The sequence below is a fragment of the Antedon mediterranea genome, chromosome 9 (assembly GCF_964355755.1).
Source record: "Antedon mediterranea chromosome 9, ecAntMedi1.1, whole genome shotgun sequence".
NCBI lineage: Eukaryota > Metazoa > Echinodermata > Crinoidea > Comatulida > Antedonidae > Antedon > Antedon mediterranea.
Window position 1 is genome coordinate 23699465 of NC_092678.1, and position 20045 is coordinate 23719509.

The 20045-nt window shown below is 32.1% G+C and overlaps 3 protein-coding genes and 1 long non-coding RNA gene across 4 annotated transcripts; 2 read left to right on the forward strand and 2 right to left on the reverse strand.

Moving 5' to 3' along the window:
• The first annotated feature begins 90 nt into the window (after positions 1 to 90).
• On the forward strand, positions 91 to 3572 carry LOC140059349 (uncharacterized). Its single transcript, XM_072105239.1, has 10 exons — positions 91 to 222; positions 552 to 653; positions 778 to 871; positions 988 to 1055; positions 1305 to 1423; positions 1785 to 1860; positions 1947 to 2443; positions 2556 to 2779; positions 3005 to 3172; positions 3257 to 3572. Exons 1-10 carry the CDS (start codon positions 181 to 183, stop codon positions 3298 to 3300), a joined length of 1434 nt encoding a protein of 477 aa, XP_071961340.1. The 5' UTR covers positions 91 to 180; the 3' UTR covers positions 3301 to 3572.
• A 165-nt stretch (positions 3573 to 3737) lies between these two features.
• Positions 3738 to 7127, reverse strand: LOC140059350 (EKC/KEOPS complex subunit TPRKB-like). The gene is made up of 4 exons (XM_072105240.1): positions 6960 to 7127; positions 6463 to 6585; positions 4121 to 4294; positions 3738 to 3874 (listed from the first exon to the last, which is right to left on the reverse strand). Exons 1-4 carry the CDS (start codon positions 7104 to 7106, stop codon positions 3788 to 3790), a joined length of 531 nt encoding a protein of 176 aa, XP_071961341.1. The 5' UTR covers positions 7107 to 7127; the 3' UTR covers positions 3738 to 3787.
• Positions 7128 to 7225: 98 nt separating this feature from the next.
• On the forward strand, positions 7226 to 19180 carry LOC140059348 (ATP-binding cassette sub-family D member 2-like). The gene is made up of 10 exons (XM_072105238.1): positions 7226 to 8294; positions 9884 to 10064; positions 10191 to 10312; positions 10500 to 10662; positions 11753 to 11850; positions 12430 to 12575; positions 12899 to 13044; positions 15281 to 15365; positions 15705 to 15830; positions 16759 to 19180. The coding sequence occupies exons 1-10, from the start codon at positions 7308 to 7310 to the stop codon at positions 16997 to 16999; spliced, it is 2295 nt and encodes a 764-aa protein (XP_071961339.1). The 5' UTR covers positions 7226 to 7307; the 3' UTR covers positions 17000 to 19180.
• LOC140059351 (uncharacterized) lies at positions 10651 to 19701 on the reverse strand. Its single transcript, XR_011847168.1, has 4 exons — positions 19663 to 19701; positions 17824 to 17890; positions 12879 to 12948; positions 10651 to 11140 (listed from the first exon to the last, which is right to left on the reverse strand). It is a non-coding gene; the product is annotated as an uncharacterized lncRNA (long non-coding RNA).
• Between the last annotated feature and the right edge of the window lie 344 nt (positions 19702 to 20045).

A 20045-nucleotide genomic window follows, 5' to 3' on the forward strand; every position in this document is an offset into this window, starting at 1 on the left:
CACGTGTTGGCTGTCAAACGTCTACACAACTTTTGATTGGCTACCGGAATCGAGAAGTTGATAGTAAATGTAGAGGGCGGAATTTTTAAATTTAAAAAACAACGAGGTAAACAAAACTTCAAGCTCAACAAAAAAGAGTATTTTAAACATTGTTTGAATGATGTTGATTCATTATAATCGATGAATAAAATGAATATATCAAATCCAATAATATTTGGCCAGGTTCGTACTATGATGACTAAATAGGCACGCCACTAAATATTCTATTAAAAATGTAGGCCTATTATAGGCCTGTCTAGGCTAGCCAGGCCCAATCAATATACAATAATGAACGGCGTTGTTACGTACGTACGGACGGGAGTGGGTGTGGCCTACTGAACTAACTACGTACTGGCTACTGCCCAGGTAGGCCTAAGCCTAGATTTACATCTATCAATACTTTGGTTACTTTCCACCAAAATAAATATTTTAAAAAATAAGAAAACTGAATTATGTTTTAAATTAGACATTCAGACATAGGCCTAGGCCCTACATTTATTTTATACTTATAGACAAGTTTTAGTGAAGATGAGCACAGGGCCATCCAGTCTGCACTTTCACAGAAACTTGGACCCGAATTTATAAGTCAAAGATCTGGCGCAGGTGGCCAAAAGGTAACTATACTAATGTACCATTACTAATAATAATATTAACATATCAGACAAAGTTTATTAAAATAGTTTTCATTTGTTTTTAAATCATCCAAAGAAATAAATTAATGTTTTTTTTCAATTTCAGCTAGCTTATATTGAAGGTTGGAGAATTGTGTCATTGGCCAATGAGACGTTTGGTTTCAATGGATGGTCACACTCCATCACAAGTCAAAACATTGGTAATGAATTTTAAATGTTATTTTTACTATCCATTACTGCAACAATACCATTTTATTTCTTTTATAATTTGCTCTAAGTTTGTTTCATTACAATATTTGCATTTTTTTATGAGTAGATTTTGTAGACCAATTCAACAACAAGTTTTATGTTGGAGTGACTGCAGTCATTCGTGTTCAATTAAAGGTTAGTACTGAATATACTTTCAAATGTACAGTACTACTAACTGTATATATTCATTAACACGCTTCATCATTAGACATAGTGCGTTCTACTATTTTGTGCCATTTATTCCTGTCATGGGCCGGGTGTGTCTCAAGTATGCCAGTGTAATTTAATATTGTCAATAACATAATACAAATGTTACAGTGAAGTTAAAGGTACAAAAAAATGTTGATAAAATGTATACTGAATCAATGCAACACTGTTATACAGGATGGTGTCTACCATGAGGATGTTGGGTATGGCGTAAGCGAGGGGATGAGGTCAAAAGCTCTATCAATTGAGAAAGCTCGTAAAGAGGCAGTTACTGATGGCATCAAACGAGCGCTAAAGTAAGAAACATCATTAATGTCATTAGCCACATGGTTTATAATGAGAACATGAATTACTTCAAAAAAATTGCTTTTTTTAAGTGCTTTACTAAATACAGTAATGTACTGTAACCAAATGGAGAATGCTGATGCTTTATAACATTAAAAAGAAATTACATCATTTTATGTTCCTACCTGTAGGAGCATAATGTTTTAGTATACATTTAGAAAAATGTTTAATGTACATAAAAAATAAACATATTATAAATAAGTACTTTAATGCATGAAAATAAGATAAGACATACTTTAAATCACAATGTTACACAATATACATTTGATATGTTTATTGAAACCATTTTCTTTCACTTTTTTAACTTTATAGAAGTTTTGGACACAGTTTAGGGAATTGTCTTGGCGATCGAAACTACTTAAAATGTATAGGAAAAGCTCCTAAACCAGTAAGTCAATTATCAGTAAAAATGTTATATATAATTTTCTTGACTTAATTTTATATTTTACAAACATTTTTGTTCTACCTTTTTAGGTTTCAGAAACTTATGATGTTGATGATATGAAGAGAACTGAGAAAGACCCTAACGTTTCTGAAGCTAGATACAATAACATGAGGAAATGTTTACAAAGACGCACTTCAACGGACACAATGCCGCCACCTACAACGCCGGTCCTAGCTACCTCAAAACTCAGCAATCACGTAGTTAAAATTACCGAACAAAAAATAGATGTACCGCCTAAAAGTACTGATATTTCAAAAGTTTCCGGAAGTGGAGATTTAGAAAGTAAAAGAAAAAACAGTGTAGTTGAATGTGGAGCCAAAGTGATCACACCTAAGTTAGCACCAAGCACTGCTAATAGACAAACATCTGGTGCTGAAAGAAAACCAAATATATCACTACCAAATAGTGTGGATGTCGTGCAGAACAGTGTAAATAGCAGCTCTATTGTAGATACTGGTAAAGTGACCAACAGAACAATGCCAATACAACAGAACGAAAGATCAACTTCTCCAATACCATCAGAAAAGTAGGTTTTGACAGGAAACAAATCACTAATCCTATTTTCATATGACATAGCAAGTCAAAGTTATCTACCCACAGTAGAAAGCCAATCAAGGTTTTGTCTATTTTTTTTTTAGTGTACCACCCTGTGGAGACAAAGACTTGTTACAGAGGAAGCTAAGACAGCAACAGAAGCAGCAAGAGTTCAGAGACAAATTGAAACAAAAGCAAAATGGAGATGAAGTGAAGTCTCCGTTACTCCCTTTGGAAAATATGTCACCAGTCGCAACGTCCACACCGATGCAAACAGAGAAGGTTGTCGATGGTGGGTTTACAGTTGAAGAACTTTTACTTGCAGAAGGTATTCCTTGTCTTTCTTAAGCTCTGTTTACACTATCAAACTAGTGCGATGTGCCCAAATATGGGAGTGATATGCTTAAATATGGTAGTGATATGACATCATCATGTCCATATATGGGCAGATCACATTTTTTGTCACATAAAGTTTGATAGTGTAGACTGCTCAACTGCTCACTACACTGATAAATATTTACGTTATTTCTAAAAGAAAAAATTGTATTTTTAGATGACCCAGAATTCTGGATAGCGTCGCAGGCATGCCGTGATGCCATGGAAGACTCGAATACTGTAGAAATGAAAAGTAATATTAATGGGGGACAACAAGGACAATATTCCAGACGCTCTAATTTTAACTGGAATCAAAGTAGTCGAGAAGGATCAAGGTTACAAAGTAGTAAGTCAATCACTCTACAATGCTCTAATTGTTTTTATCTTCTTTTGAGAATTTTTACTTAATAAATTTTTATTTTTTTCATAGATTACCCAACAAAAAGACGGAGAACTGATGACAAAATTAGCTGATAGTTCCATGTATTTCAATATTCTTTGATACTAAAGAATTTCTTAACCATTGTATCCAATTTTTTTTTAATAATTTGGGAAAAATCTATAATTTAAATTCAATGTTAAAATGTACATAATTATACTGGTATACTTTAACTTAGTACTTCATTATGTAGTGTGTGGTAATTTTTATATAATTTAAAATAATGAGATAAACAAATGTTTATTTAGCAATATATGTTTAATATAAAAGTACATTACAATTTATGATCAACTAATATTTTTTGGTAAATAAATAAACTTGAAACTTAATAGTACTTATATTCACTGTTTGTAAAAGTAAAATCACATGTGATGTTACCCTTTATATTTTATGTTCTAGCAGTATTTTTAATTATCGATGTTGGTATTTAAACAAAAGCATTTTTTATTTAAATTTAAGTCTGACCAACTGACTAACATAATTAGGTTTAAAAAGTTTAGAATGTTGGTGGGTGGATGGAATTCATGTCACTTCCTTTGTTGCAATTCTTGACACTATAGAGTCAACTAAAGAACTACATTGTAACTCTTCTTCTTGGATCTTGTAAATCTGCAATAAATAAAAGTCAAAAGACATTTGTGGAATTAGATTTGTATTGTGCAATTACAACTTGTGGCACAGTGTCTTGGGGGTTAAAGTTCTTGCTTAATTACCAGGATTCTATGTTCAGGTCTAAAACTACTCTATAGGTCCAAAAGATCATAGTACACTACTATTTATTCCAGTATTTTTGGGTGGATTTAGATTTTTTTCTCACTTTTTATTCATATAATTCATATTTTATTTAAGTCTTACCTTTTTAATTCTGTCAGTGTCTGAAATATTTGCAAGGTTTTCAAGAGAAATTAAGTCGCCAACAATCCTGGTTTTCAAAATGCCTAGTTTTTCATTTTCTTTGTCATCTAATAAAACTACTAGAAGATACTTGGCATCATTTTGAAAGCTGAATAGTTTAAAGGATTCACCAATCTGAAACAAAACAGTATTAGATGTAATGTGGACAGAGCTCTAGTTGTACACTTATAAGCTGAATAGTTTTAAAGGATTCACCAATCTGAAACAAAACAGTATTAGATGTAATGTGGACAGAGCTCTAGTTGTACACTTATAAGCTGAATAGTTTTAAAGGATTCACCAATCTGAAACAAAACAGTATTAGATGTAATGTGGACAGAGCTTTAGTTGTACACTTATAAGCTGAATAGTTTAAAGGATTCACCAATCTGAAACAAAACAGTATTAATTAGTGGATGTGCATTGACGACTGTGGATATGAAGATGATTAGCAATGTGGTTATATTCATATTTGTGATTCACTGTATCATTATAAAGCTCTCTCTACACTATCAAACTTTATGTGACAAAAAATGGGATGTGCCCATATGGACATGATGTCTTATCACTACCATATTTAAGTATATCACTACCATATTTGGGCACATCACACTCTTTTTATCAAACTCGTTTGATGGTGTGGACAGAGCTTTAGTTGTACACTTAATATAAGCTGAATAGTTTGAAGGATTCACCAATCTGAAACAAAACAGTATTAACTAGATTTAATTCGTCACTATGACGAATTATAGGTTATATGCATTGATTTAAATAAAGATAATTGATTTTTAAAAGATATATTGATTGATTGATTTTCTCAGAATCTTTAATTATTTATAATATATGATAGGACCTTGCTAACGCGAATAGCATAGCCGGTATCACAATCCGATCAAAGATCCCTCTGCGTATAATGTCATAAACCGCATTTGTTGTTACATAATAATAAAGACATAAAGTAACTTTTTATCTAGATTTCATTATAAATCATGTGTATAATCTATACACTAAGAAATAAATTTGAACAATACGGATAATAAAAAAAAAATCTTATTTCGTTTCCCAAGGTGAGACTCGAACTAGGTACCTTGAATGCCATTGACACGAGCACAGACCATCGAGCCATACACAACTGACTAAAAGTTGGAGAAAAATTCCTCCGTGTATTTACTATGCAGTAACCACTTTGGTGCAGATAGATTATTACATACCGCAATGAATTATAATGTTTTACTATGATGACATCTTTAAAAATTTAAAAAAATGATGCACTGTCAAACTATATACTTTTAACTTTAATATATGAACTTCTTAAGGAAGAAAGTTAACGTTAAGTTTGTTATTTTGGCCTAAGAAAATGTTATAATTTGTTTGATTGTCGAAATTAATTTTGTTAAATTTAATATGCCATTAATGATGACTTAATCAACTTTTGTTCTTCTAATTTCATAATAAATCATACATATGATACATACACTTCAAGAAAATTAAATAAAAAATAGGTGTTCCCGAGCATTCTAACGATATATATTAATCTTAAAATTTAGCATATTTTCACCATTTTGTTAACTTACACGTGCGTAGCCCGTCACTTTTGACGTGCTCGTATAACGCTGTTTTGCGTTGAAAAGTGAATAAAATATGATGATATTATTAAAGAAAGGTTATACAACAGTAATCGGACACAAACAGTGCGCATTAACGTTTGACGCGCAGTGCGCGTGCAAAAATCTGCGCACTCATGGCAATTTTTTAAACGCTTAAAATTGCCTGAAACGTACTCTAATTTCATCGAAAATAAATTCTGACAATTTTCAACATTTTAAGCGCGCGTACGCATGCGTTATATGCGCTACGCACGTAATTGTATTTCCATATGATGAAATATGACCTGAAATTTATGAGTACCAAATTTTGTTTAAAAGTGATTCATGTTTGTGAAGATATGATTACAAACGTGATTTCGTTAAATCGCGCGTAGACCGCGTAATTTTTGATTGCGCATCGTGAAAACATAACCACATCGATTCCTGGCCATAAGGAATATACTCTGAAAAATTGACTTAGATAGATGAAACTGATGCCAAGATAATTCACGGACAAATAGTGCTAAGGAAAGAATAAATAAATAAATAAATAAATAAATAAATAAATAAATAAAGATTTTGACAGAATCAAGAGGTTATATGCATATCATGCATATAACCTAATTAGTGGATGTGCATTGACGACTGTGGATATGAAGATGATGAGAAATGTGCTTATATTCACTGTATCAGTATCACTCAGGCATTTAAACTTACATTTTTACTTGGTGAAATGTTGTACAATATCTCAGAATTTACAGATCTTGTTTTTAACTTGCCATTCTTTTGATTGTAAATTGCTTTGTTTGTAGCCACTAATACTTGAAATGGATCTGCCACCTTGAGAGAAAAAAACACAAACAAATGTTTCTCCAATGGTTTAACAATCATCTACCCCATCCCACCAGAGACTAGAGTAGGCCTAGGTCATAATTTTTTAGTTTAAAAAAAAGTTTAAAAACTAAAATAAATTACACATGTCACGACCTAAGTGCTGTCAAGTTTAAATAATGTGTAAATTAATAATTGCTGTCAGTTATTTGAATTTTTATACATTAACAATTTAAAGTAAGTTGAGCCTAGCACTGTTAATCGCCTGATTCATCACCCGACGTGGGCAGTTTTGACCCTCTGGATTGCATGTGACATGTTTTCTGTCGTCGTGGACGGGCAGGGGCCTAGCTAGCTTATCAAAAAGGCCGATAAAAACTCACCAAATCTGGAGATAAAATTGCAGCGTCAATATTACCACTACCAATATGCTTCTTTACTTCTTCTGCATTTTCAACATTTCCAAATAATGCCAAGGAAACCATAAAATCAGCAAACGTTTGTACCTTGAAATGCTTCACAAACTCCATGTTTGTTTTGTGTGCGAGAACCAGCCGATAGATGGCGTGAATCTTTATTATTCTTTAGCGCCCTCTATATGTATTACTTTTTCCGCGAGTCGCGAGAGAAATAGCTGGTAGCCTACACGATACACAAAGTCAACGAAAAATGTCGTAATAAATTCGTATTTATCAATTATTTAAACTAAACTGTATCTACACATATCAATAATGTCTCAAATGTTAAATTCTGTGTTTAAGAAGCATATAAAAAATCCTAAATTAGCTGGAGGAGTAGCAATTGCACTGGCTGTAGGCTTCGGTGTTCAGCGATATCGAAACAGAGAGGACTTGGGCAGCCTAAGCAAATACATTTTCTCCGCGGACAATTCGAAAACAAAGACTACCGTAGGAGGCCTAGAAAACAAATCCCAAGAAAAGGGTATTAAAGATACAGAAAATGAATCGAATGCTGAGGGGACAATTACAGGAAATAGGCTTATATCTTCAACAACTGTTGGACGGTTATTTTATTCACGTTTATTAAAATTATTAAGAATTATTATTCCTGGAGTGTGGACCAAAGAATTCGGTATTTTAGTACTTCATACTGCTGCCCTTGTTACAAGAACATTTCTCTCTATTTATGTTGCTAATTTAGATGGAACCATTGTCAAATCTATCGTAAAAACAAATGTAACAGAGTTCGCTTTTAGCCTTATTAAATGGCTTCTACTAGCCGTTCCCGCGACCTTTATAAACAGTTCAATACGGTTCTTAGAAAATCATTTAAGCTTGGCATTTCGTTCACGACTTGTTGCGCATTCTTATAAATTGTACTTTAAAAATCAGACATACTATCGCGTTAGTAATTTAGATAGCCGTCTTGTAAATGCTGATCAAAATTTAACAGAGGACGTGACGATGTTCTGCCAATCGGTGGCGCATCTTTATTCGCATCTAACCAAACCGATATTGGATGTAATTTTGATGTCAGGAGCTTTGATGCGAATGGCAGAAGAAGGCAATGCACATACAAGTATGTCTCGTATCCTTGGCGTTACTAACCTGATAGCAACTGCTCAAATCCTACGAATGGCATCCCCGAAATTTGGCAGACTTGTTTCTGAGGAAGCTCACCGCAAAGGCCATCTACGGTTTATTCATTCTCGTGTTATCACGAATGCTGAAGAGATTGCATTCTATGGTGGTCATGAGGTTAGCATTATTTATTATAACATGATTAATATATTGTTTGAAGGTTTGCATGGCGAAATCAAATGTTGATATAAAGTTTGTGGTACACCACGTGTATTAGTTCTGAAAAGAACTGTTGAGTTTCTCGACGTTTCGATCAATATACTTTGATCGTCCTCAGGAGTGAGAATGCAGAAAGTCCAGGAAACTTGGAATATAAGTTGAAAGGGTGGGACTGGAGTGAAAGCCAGAAACAATGGCAAGTTCACACAGTGGCAGGGACTGAAACTAGCTATAGCAAAGCATTGTTTCTCAAGAACAATATTTATTTATTTATTTATTTGGAATTACACCTTTAGATCGGTGGCACACTTAGCACAAAGGTGCATCCTTCACAATAAAAAATATAACAATTAACAGAAAAGTAAAAAAAGGCAAAACCAACTATCAACCCCTATCCTACCCCCCCCCCCCCCCAATTTACATTGATACATACAGTAGATTATTACTTTACACAATGAATACAAAACAAGATATAGTAAAAGTGTATAAAATAAAATAAAATCAACTGATAAACACAGCTTATTACGAAAAACCCCAACTCCTCCCCTCCCCCCCCCCCCCCACCACTTTTTTTCAATTTACTTAAAGATGTATTGTCCCTTTGACTAATTCCAAAAAAATAAAAAATAAAAGATTTCGAAAAAAGGTGGGTCATTTTGAAGTATCATAATAGTTATTAACTATCACCAAAAATTTTTCGAAAAAAAAAAAATTTTAACTGAAATACAGACGTTTTTTTGTTAAAAAAATAACTTTGACTTCCAGTCAAAATTTTCAATCAAAACATATCCCATAATGAAACGCGCTTGTTTGGCTACTCTGTATGCATAGTCATAAAACTTCCTCATGATCTGTGTGAAAATACCTTCTTAACCATGACGAGTTGTAAACAATCCTAATTTAGCATATGCATAATGCGTACTCATGGTTTGAAATCTTTGTTTACTTTCGCTCGTGACGATTTTCCAAATGAAATGTAATCAAACTAATTTACCTGTTAATTACGTAAACTTGTTGTTTTTGGCTCATATTTTCGACTTAAAGTGAATAACTTTAATATTACTTTGATATGGCCACTTTAAATTTAGAATATTTTGACCTTCATTTTTTTGTGTTTCAAGGGACAATACATCTTTAATGTAGCAATGTAGATAACATAATTATTGAGTCATGGAATTCAGTGAATCATTTCGAAATTGCCACAATAGTGAATGGAAACTTCCTATAGAAGAGCATTGTTTCTGATAGGTGTGAAAAGCAGGGTGAGACAAGCTAAAAACAATAGCATTGTCTCAAAGTTGGGTGTGGACTGGCCAACATGATTATATGATGATAATCCTAATACGTACTATCTATGTACAGTATGGCAAACGTGTAATTTCTTATACAGTAAACGGTAAAAACATATCAGTTGTGTTCACATACTTTTAACAGTATTAACATTTGTTTAATAAATATTACAAGATTCATTGATTAACACTTCTAATTAAACAATTTAACTAATTTTATGAAAGACAAATAATTATTGAACTTTGTTTTATTTTCAGATTGAACACAGCCAACTAAGAAAGGCATTTAATTCTTTGGCATCTCAAATGCGTTTAATATTTAGTAAACGTCTTTGGTATGTCATGTTGGAACAGTTTCTAATGAAGTATGTGTGGAGTGCTACTGGTCTGGTAATGGTTGCTATTCCTATTATCACTGCTACAGCTCCAGACATGCCAGGTATGTAATAATATTGATTATATAACATTTAAATAAATTTGATTGGACAATTGTGGGTCACATGGCATGCAATAGAAATGCACTATTGAACATTTTAAAATGAATTTTAAATCTATTATTTTGCAGATGGTGAAGAAATAACAGGTTCTGAAGAGATCAGCTTAAGAACAGAAGCATTTACTATTGCTAAGGGACTGTTGCTATCGACAGCTGATGCAGTTGAACGAATTCTATCATCATACAAAGAGGTACATTTGTACATGTACTTTAGCTTGTTGAGTCCTGGGTTCAAATCCTAACTTACTGCCACAATAACATGACCTTTCTGCCAAAGAAACAATATCATAGACTACCTACTGTACGATGGTTATCGTTATTTGTTATTACTGATTTTTATACAAAATAAAGGTTTAATAAAATGATTAATTTCTGAAGGTTACTGAACTGGCAGGGTACACAGCAAGAGTTTCGGACATGTTGACCGTATTCAATGATATGTCCGAGGGTACATATGTCAGAACGAGTGTGACAGGTGCCACTAAGTCAATGTTGGAACATGCATCATTAGGCAAAATAGAAGGTCCATTGGAAATAAAAGGTTAGTTTTTATACTACAGTAAAACTAAACAGACAAAAAAATTTGTTAATTTATATAGTATATCTCTCTACATTTGTAACCCAAGGTGTCCCACTGACAGCACAAGGGCAGTTCTAGGGTGTTGCCCAATGTTTTTCTGAGGCTTGGCCAAGTATGACATCATTAGTCTGGCAGGTGATAATTGTATCATAGTAGACAGGAAGTGTATGTCTTTAATTTATTGAACTCATTTCCTTCATGCAATTATATAAACAAGAATATTCTGACTTCTGTCTAAATATTTCACTATATTTTGACAAAATCTTACAAATCATTTTCCATCTTTTAATTGAACAAGTTCCTTACCGCTCAGTTCTCCAGCAAGTGATGATTGTATTCTACAATACACACCAAGAAAAATATTGCTCACTCCCACAAAAACTGCACTTTCTATATTTTTCGCTGACTCCCACATAAACTGCACTTTCTACAGATTTTTCTTGAAACAATGACAAGTTTAATAGAAAAGAAACAATATGTTTTAGCCATAAATATTCATGTAGACAGAAATAAAGCAAACATGTAATAGAAATATTAATAAAAGATATGATGGCAATGTGGAAGGGCGTGGCTTAAAGACGGCTCCAAGGGCGTGGTTTAAAGACGGCTCCAATATATTCTTAACATTTATATTGAAGTTTTAACCCAATTTCTTTTACACTATGCAAAATATTTTGATGTAATACAAGTATCAGCATTTCACAAGTACTGTATATGACACTCTCACAGATGTTTATCATATGAATTCCTTTTTTTTAAATGTGGAATAAAATTAATTAAAATATGAAGGTGTTAATTACTAAATGTCATAATTTAAAAAAAAACAAAACATGTACAGATTAATAAAAATAATAAGAACTGATATACCCAATTTCTTTTACACTATGCAAAATATCTATTCTTGATGTATGTATACAAGTATCAGCATTTTACAAGACATTCTCACAGATATGAATCCTTTTTTTTTTAAATGTGGAATAAAATTAATCAAAATATGAAGGTGTTAATTACTAAATGTCATGATTAATAAGTTTGATATGATGTGTTGCAGGTGAGGTGCTCAACACTGACATGTCAATAATAGAGGTTGAGAAGCTGTCAATTATCACACCCAATCGGGATGTAGTCGTGTCAAATTTGACATTTAAGGTAGGGGCTGATTGTCATGTTAACCTTATAAAAAAAGGGGGCCAATGTACAGTATCGGAAAAAATATACGATGATAATACAGATTTTTGTGCAATTGGAAATTCCAAATGTTGGGCCATATTTTGAGTTCTTTTCTAGATGGACCAAAGGAGAACACATGATGAGCCATCAATCAAATAAGTGGCACAAGTTGAATAATCAATGTAGTAAGCTACAAGCTCTAATCAAGTCCATGACGTATTGAATACCATCTGACATAGATGAAGCGAAAATGGCCATTAAATCACTCATTTTTCTACTGCAATTTTAGACCATCACAAACTCTGTCTCGACTGTTTTTGATTGGATAGGGATAGATTCTAAATTGAATTTGTCTTTAGGTCAGAGTTCAGCCCATAAAAACTTTAGGACATGAGTTTAAAATGGCAGATTTATTAATCAATTGTATGAGCTCCTGTCATTGTGTCCCTTGAGAATGTCTGACTGATGTTTTCCAAGCTAAAATATGAATTTAATTATCTATGTGTTTGCCAACTTTTTTAAGAGTTGTTTGACTGATGAATTGTCTTTTTATGTCAGGTAGAGGAAGGCATGCATTTGTTAATTACTGGGCCAAATGGATGTGGAAAAAGTTCTCTGTTCCGAATGCTATGTGAACTGTGGCCTGTGTATGTGGGTAAATTGACCAGGCCTAGCCCTAAGCACATGCTTTTTATTCCACAAAGGTTAGTTAAACTTGAAATATAGTGCCGCATTACAACCATCCAATCTCTTTAGGGAAAAAGTACTGTATGTATTAACATTGATTATTTGAAGAGAATTAAAGATGATTTATTTCCCACTTGCGCTCAAACTCTGTTCATCTGATTGCTGATAATGCTGCAACCTATAATATATAATAATCCATTGTTCGACCATAGAGATACATTTCTCTATGGTCTGACTGGACAACATATATTTCCACAGCATTAGTGTGGTTTTATGCATGACCAAATTAACATGAAACAAATAAATAAATCTTTTTTTACCTGTGACCTGTCTTCTGCAGACCATATATGTCACTGGGTACACTCGCTGACCAGGTAATATATCCAGACACTGTGGAAGATATGGAAAATAAGAAAGTTACATACAAAGACTTATATGCTATCTTATCATTGGTTCATCTGCAACATATCGTAGCCAGAGAAGGAGGTAAACTTTACATTTTTTAAACCTTATTTGTTTTGATACCATAAAGATTTGTGAGCCCTATCTACACTATCACAATTCATGTGACAAAAAAATGTGATGTTCTCATATATGGACATGATGATGTCATATCACTACCATATTTGAACTTATTACTACCGTATTTGGGCACATCACACTTTTTTTGTCAGACTAGTTTGATAGTGTAGACAGAGCTATTTTTGATGTAGAGTTGACAACGTGGATATCTAGACCAAAAAAAAAACTATGGAAATCCCTACTCTACTTTTATGCCACTAAAGTGTCAAGTAGGCACTAAGTCTGTGGGGTGGGCCTTGAATAGATACACCGGAAAACACCTACTCACTTCACATTGCAAAGTATTAAGCTTAATAATTATGGTCTTAACACAAATTGTTAACAGGCGTTTCATTGCAAAGTACTAGGAATTGTTCATGGTTGTCCAATACTCTTACTTATCAGATTACTGGTTTAAGAACGGCACAATTTCTGTACTGTATGTAGAAGAGTTACTTGAAATAAAGTAGTGTCTTTGGTAAAGATCAGTGCGTTGTTGTTATTGTATAGGTTGATGACATATAACAAGGATACAAAACTAAGCACAGGCTTATAAGTCATTTAGTGTTAATAACTTTACATGGCAGTTTAAGACCACCTTCATTTAAATTAAGTTTTAATGGCTTATTTCATAACAAGTCAATTCAATTTTAATAGTTTTCAGATCTGAAACATCCCATATGTTTTGTAAAGCTGTCTGCAGGGGCTAGCCAAGTTCCTTAATGTCAGTATAAATTTCTGAAGATTTAGACAGCTTTTAAAAGTTCAAATAAAAATTTTCAAACCATTAATGTATTACATACATACATACATTAGAAGCATGGGAAAATAAATTGGACAAAAAAAGTGGTATGGTACTCACTCAACACATTTAATATCAAAATATTGTTTTAAATGTTAATCATCATAAAAAAAAGATAACAAATAGGAAACAGATGCCCTAGAATTAAACGGAGGCTATGTCAATGAAAACGGGTTGTAAACGGCCAGGTTTTTGTCTTCCTTCTTTTTTCACTAGTTTTTTTTTCTTTATTGAGGCAAAATTATTTGTAAAGTACAATTAATATAGTTTAAATAATTTGTTTTACTAGTTTGTATATAAAGTTTTTTTTTTAAATAAATTTAAATTTAACAATTTTATTCATGATGTATGTGTAAAATTATAAACAAAATTTATAATATTTTCACAATATCTATAATCTTAATGATAGTAATAGTTACTAGTTCGTATATAAAGTTTTTTTTAAATAAAATTTGAATTTATTACCATTTTTTTCATGAATGAGTATAACAAACGTTCGTTACTATTTATAATATAAATTTATAATATTTTCTAAATATTTCTCTAATGTTAATGACCTGATATATTTGTCATCCACATCTGTAACTTATTTCCATCTTCCTGGTCATGGTCACAAAGTGGAAGCAACAGGAAAATTGTTCCCAATCCAAGGTCATACTCAATATCTTATCAATTCTAATTGTCTGTATTATTTCCCTGAGTACTTTACCTAATGATATTGGTCATCAATATATTAATTAGATTATCATTTTGATATCTATTTGATATGATGCAGATTAAAAAGTATCAATAGGCTGGTTTTAATTAGGGAGAGAGTTATCCTAATTCTAGATACCCTAACAAGCTGTTCCTTTTTTTGATGTCTTTTTCATTTTATCCTTTATTAATATTATGTTTTATTATATAATGTAAACTTGTATTTAAATTATTTCATTTCAAATAATTTGATAGTTTATCTAATGGGAAGCAAGCATGCTTTTGATTCTATCTATTTGATATGATGCAGATTAAAATGTATCAATGGGCTGGTTTTAATTAGGGAGAGAGTTGTCCTAATTCTAGATACCCTAACTAGCTGTTCCTTTTTTGTATGTCTTTTTCATTTTATCCTTTATTATGCTTTATTATATTTTATTATATATAATGTAAACTTGTATTGTTGTTAAAGTATTCAATTTCAAATAATTTGATAGTTTATTTGATGGGAAGCCAGCGTTTGAGTGTAGAGCTACACAATGCATGTCATTTTGATTTTTGGTATCTACCCTGCTGCCTATGCAGTTCTTTGATTTATATATACAGTACATGTGTTTGTACATAGGCTAAAGTTAAGTTATGTGTTTTTTTTTATAACTCTAGGCTGGGTGGCAGTGCGTGACTGGAAAGACGTTTTATCTGGTGGTGAAAAACAACGAATGGGAATGGCTAGGCTATTTTATCAAAAGTAATTGTTTTTCTTTTTATTGAACATTATTCCTTTTTATTGAATTTTATTCATAAAGTAAATGGGAATAAATTAGAAGCCTACTACTGTAGATTCAGAACATTTTATATAAAAGTTGATTAAGACAAACTTAGTCTTTATGGTGGGCTAATAGTACTGTAGCCTACTAGATTCAGAACATTTTATATAAAAGTTGATTAAGACAAACTTAGTATTTATGGCGGGCTAATAGTATTGTAACACTTTGATTGATATTCTGACCTACTTATTTCTGTTTACTTTTTACCATACTTTCCTTTACTTGTGTACATTAATGTATTAATGTCCTTTATTTTCTAGGCCGAAGGTAGCATTGCTTGATGAGTGTACAAGTGCTGTTAGCATTGACGTTGAGGGTAAAATATTTCAGGCCGCAAAGGACATTGGTATCATTATGCTTACCATCACTCACAGGCCATCACTCTGGTAGGTAGAATGTTTTAAGTACTTGTACATGTTCAACCTTTTCATTGTATTGCTTTTGTTTTATGTTATACTACAGTAGGTACTGTGAGAGAACATCAGTTTACTACTGAATAGACTCACTAGTATAAAGAATAAAATTAAGTTATTTTTATAAGTAAGTTATATCTTTCTTGTTTTAATAAAACATACCGGAAAATTGCAAGTGAAAAATTTTCTGTATGTATACTGTAAAGGAAGAAGCATTTGTCGCCTCCCTGTACAAACTAAAATATCTGTAGGGCCTGTCTATCCAGTAATTATATTGTTCAACAAATAAGTCAAAAATTGCTTGACAAATGTGTTTATTTGTAGACAGTGAATGATGGTAATATATCTATCAAATCTCGCTTCTAAAATAAACTAGACCTATCTTTAGAATTGACCAACAAAATACGACAATTCATTATATATTATTAAGTTGCCAACTTAATATTTGCTAAACGGTGTTAAAAATACTATATTGTCATGAACTTGTCAGTGACTAAGTTTACATTGATATATGCTTGTTTAAAATTGTACATAAATCTATTCTCTTGGGAAAAAGTCTTGTCGAATCATCACTTTTCTTGATCTGTGAGATGCATTCTAAATATGGAAGCTAGTATGTTATTTAATATTTTAAATGTGTGATATGGATCCATAGGGATAGATTATTATGGATTGGTAGATTGAATGATCGATGAGCATGAAAACAAGATTAAGATAATTTCGGTTAAGTTTTAGGACTTGAGACATATTTTACAAAAACAATTTTTCAGAAATTCAATGTTACGTATGCACAAAATACAATTATGCATGTTCAATTTAAAGCCCTAACTATTGTTCTACATAGGACTGTTTTGTCATCCTTGGCAATAGTTTTACTGTTGTTATTCTTTTATTCATCTAGGAAATTTCACACCCACTTGCTGCAATTTGATGGGGAGGGAGGATGGAGGGTAGAACAGCTGGATACTGCTACAAGACTAGGCCTGAACGAAGAGAAGCAAAAATTAGAAGTGCAACTAGCTGGTATACCACGGATGCAGCAACGCTTAAATGAGTTGTGTAGGATCTTAGGTGAAGATTCAGTACTAAAGACTAAAGAGGTGAACGACCTGCAACCATATTCAGAGTTAGAAAAAGCTTAAACAAGAATTTGGTTGAGGTTTAGAATGTGTCATACTTAGTTATTGCCATCCAATTGTATGTTACTGTATAATGAACAAGAATATTTCCTAAAAAATTAAACAATAAAATGTACATATTTTTAGGAATGTGTCAAATTGCTTGGGTCAACCAATATCACCAGCTATAAGAGTACCACAAGTACAGTCACTGCCAAAATGTTTAATATTGCGCCCCTATGGTAAAAAAGTAATTGTTTTTAGCTATCATACCTTTCAACAAAATATCGGTAGTTGAAGTGTAAATATTGATACTAGCCATGGTACATAACTTCACAGGTTGTTTGCCCCAGAGGGAAATTCCTGGGTTTCCAGGCATTGTGTAGTGACCATTGAATGGTGTAGTAATCAGGGCTAGAGGGTCAACTTGTTATGTAGGTCAGAAGCCTACAAGATTCTATATGTATCGGACACCCTAAGGGTAGTTGAATAAATATTATTGCCAAAATGATGGATTTACTAGTTGTACAGTACTTTTTATTCAACATTTATTCTGCTAATTTAAAAAAAAATGTTGAAATTTCATCTATATTATTATGAATTTGAACTGTAAATATTGTAATATTAAAGTATGAAAGCGCATAGAAAATTTAGTCTTTATTGTTGTATCGTAAACAAAAAAAACTAAATTCTTAACAAAGGTGTCATTAATATAAAAGTTAATGATAAAGACATTGATTACTCATCATTTTTAAAACTGTAAATGTTAAATTTTATCAGGCCAAGGTGATCTAAAGAAAACATGTCAGATGCAATCAAAATAGTTAGTTTTTAAAAGTTGGACTTACGCCATGGATGTCTGTTGTAACATTCGGTGACCTTGACTTCATTTTCAAATCCACAGTTAGTCCTTTCCTGAAAAATAACAACAGGACACACCCATGTTGGTGGTATTCAATCAAAAGTAATAATGTTTCATTTGTGTATCAATTTGCAATGGCGGGTCCACGATTTTTAAATAGGGGTATCAAGGGCTAAAGTGGTGCAATTAAGTTATTATGATGATGATAACTTAATATGATGCCCTTAATCTGATTTCTTATTTTTTCTGGCTGGTCCACTGTTCCATCTACCTATGATTTGTTGGATTATTATTGCATAAATATTGGGTCACTATTCTAGAGACACCATATTTTTTTTGGCCATATTTAATGAGGGTGATCCATCCAGCAATTGCTGATCGTTAGGTACCCTTAGAGGTTTACAAGATAAACATATACACAAGATGCTCTATAAAGTATGAACAAAGTCTTATTACAAGTCTTTGGGAGTGGAGTTGTAATTTTGTTCTTAGATCCTGACATGTGACAGGACTTGAACCCAGGACCCTTGAAGTGGTAGCCAAGCATCATAACCACCAAGCCACAACTGTGTGTCCACATTACTAAGAATTGCTTTGTCATCAGGAATGGTGGAATTATAATGTTAGAATAATATTTGGAACTGTCAAAAACTTTCTTATTTATTTCAGATCAAAATTTTATTTGTAAAAATTAATGTGTTTTAAAAATTATATTTGCAATATTTTTTTTCCAGTGATGTTATGATCATTTTAATCTATGCAATCATGGAAGAGTGTAGTTTCAATCTTTGGAAGATTATAATTTCACTCTTTCCTGATTAATTATAGTTTATTATATGCCAACTCATTTTAATCAAAATTAATTTTAGTTAATTATTAATTTTTATGTGTCGATTACATTCAATTATTTTATAGTAGTAGTTAGTGGAATAATATTATTGATATTTTATACCATATACATTGCAATTTACATTGCAATTTACAAATTGTCTAAGCCTCTGTTCACACTACAGAAATATATAATTGCTACATGTTGTTTGCAGTAATTAGTAAAGTTATTTTGTTGAGTTAAAATTTAAATAAACTAGGCCTAATTAATAACTATAATACATCATGTGGGATAAGCTTGTTTAATATGTGTGCAATACAAATTACTTTAATACATGATGTGGTGAGAATGTCAGATTCAAATCAGAGTTATACCTCTCTCTGTTCTGATGTTCTTTTTAATGTCTTTCTCAATGATACAGTAACAACAATTAATGAATATAATTATTAACAATGCAAATCTCTTGTGTAAAGTATATATAATTTGGCTATACAATTTTCTGACTGCATGTAATTTGGTTGAATAAAATATATGCAGTAATTATTAATTTGTTGCATTAGCTTGTGTTGTCTGAAAAGACATTATTTTATATAGGCCTAGGCCTATACTAAAAAGCAATAATAATTACTTAATTGCATTTCTCAGAAGTCTTATTATTTTTTTTCTAACATTTCCACTGTTCTGATATTATTAATTATGTGAGTTTTCGTTGATTTGAAACGATAAAGTTTGTTTTAGATCTAGGCCTGAGTCTGTGCCTTGTTCCTTGCTCACTCGCGCCTCTAAAACGTACTCGCGCGTGTAAGTATTCTTCTGATGGACTAAGTCCAGGCTAAGGCCTAGGCCTAGGTTCATACATAAATAGACGAGAAATTGAATAGATTATATTATATCAACATTTACGTATGCATGACGCTATAGAAGTATATCAAATATTTCTCATTGTAAGTTAGACAAGTAATAATTAGTAAATTGATAATAAAAAGGCATACTTACTAAGTTAAAACTTTTTAAACAAATTTCTTCCACTTCTTTTTGAATAGTAGCGCGTACACCTCGTGTACCGTCTGATTTTCATGTGGGGGCGGGCTACTGCCGCGCGGTGCATGATGGATTGACGGTTGTTTCTGATTGGTCAATAGTTCAAACATTATGAATATGATTACGCATATTACAATAACTTAAAAATGCAAACACATTAAATACTTTTCCGTGCGCGTATAAATGTTGTTGAAAGTAGGGCTACGGTTCATTGGTGATAACTTTGATGATAATAATGTTACGCTGCTATGTTACAATTACCATATTGATGGAAATAATCTAGGGCCTAGCTAAACTAGTTCATAATAATCATAATCGTCAATGGTATTCAGCAAGAG

What these genes read in the sequence shown, in the direction of transcription:
- LOC140059349 (XM_072105239.1), top strand. Translation starts at nt 181, where the DNA reads ATGAATAAAATGAATATATCAAATCCAATAATATTTGGCCAG. An exon ending in CATCACAAGTCAAAACATTG is followed by an intron (nt 872 to 987) that starts GTAATGAATTTT and finishes TTTTATGAGTAG; the next exon opens with ATTTTGTAGACCAATTCAAC. An exon ending in TCTCCAATACCATCAGAAAA is followed by an intron (nt 2,444 to 2,555) that starts GTAGGTTTTGAC and finishes TTTTTTTTTTAG; the next exon opens with TGTACCACCCTGTGGAGACA.
- LOC140059350 (XM_072105240.1), bottom strand. Translation starts at nt 7,106, where the DNA reads ATGGAGTTTGTGAAGCATTTCAAGGTACAAACGTTTGCTGATTTTATG. An exon ending in CAATTTTATCTCCAGATTTG is followed by an intron (nt 6,586 to 6,959) that starts GTGAGTTTTTAT and finishes TTTTCTCTCAAG; the next exon opens with GTGGCAGATCCATTTCAAGT. An exon ending in ACACTGACAGAATTAAAAAG is followed by an intron (nt 3,875 to 4,120) that starts GTAAGACTTAAA and finishes TATTTATTGCAG; the next exon opens with ATTTACAAGATCCAAGAAGA.
- LOC140059348 (XM_072105238.1), top strand. Translation starts at nt 7,308, where the DNA reads ATGTCTCAAATGTTAAATTCTGTGTTTAAGAAGCATATAAAAAATCCT. An exon ending in ATGCTTTTTATTCCACAAAG is followed by an intron (nt 12,576 to 12,898) that starts GTTAGTTAAACT and finishes TGTCTTCTGCAG; the next exon opens with ACCATATATGTCACTGGGTA. An exon ending in ACTCACAGGCCATCACTCTG is followed by an intron (nt 15,831 to 16,758) that starts GTAGGTAGAATG and finishes TTATTCATCTAG; the next exon opens with GAAATTTCACACCCACTTGC.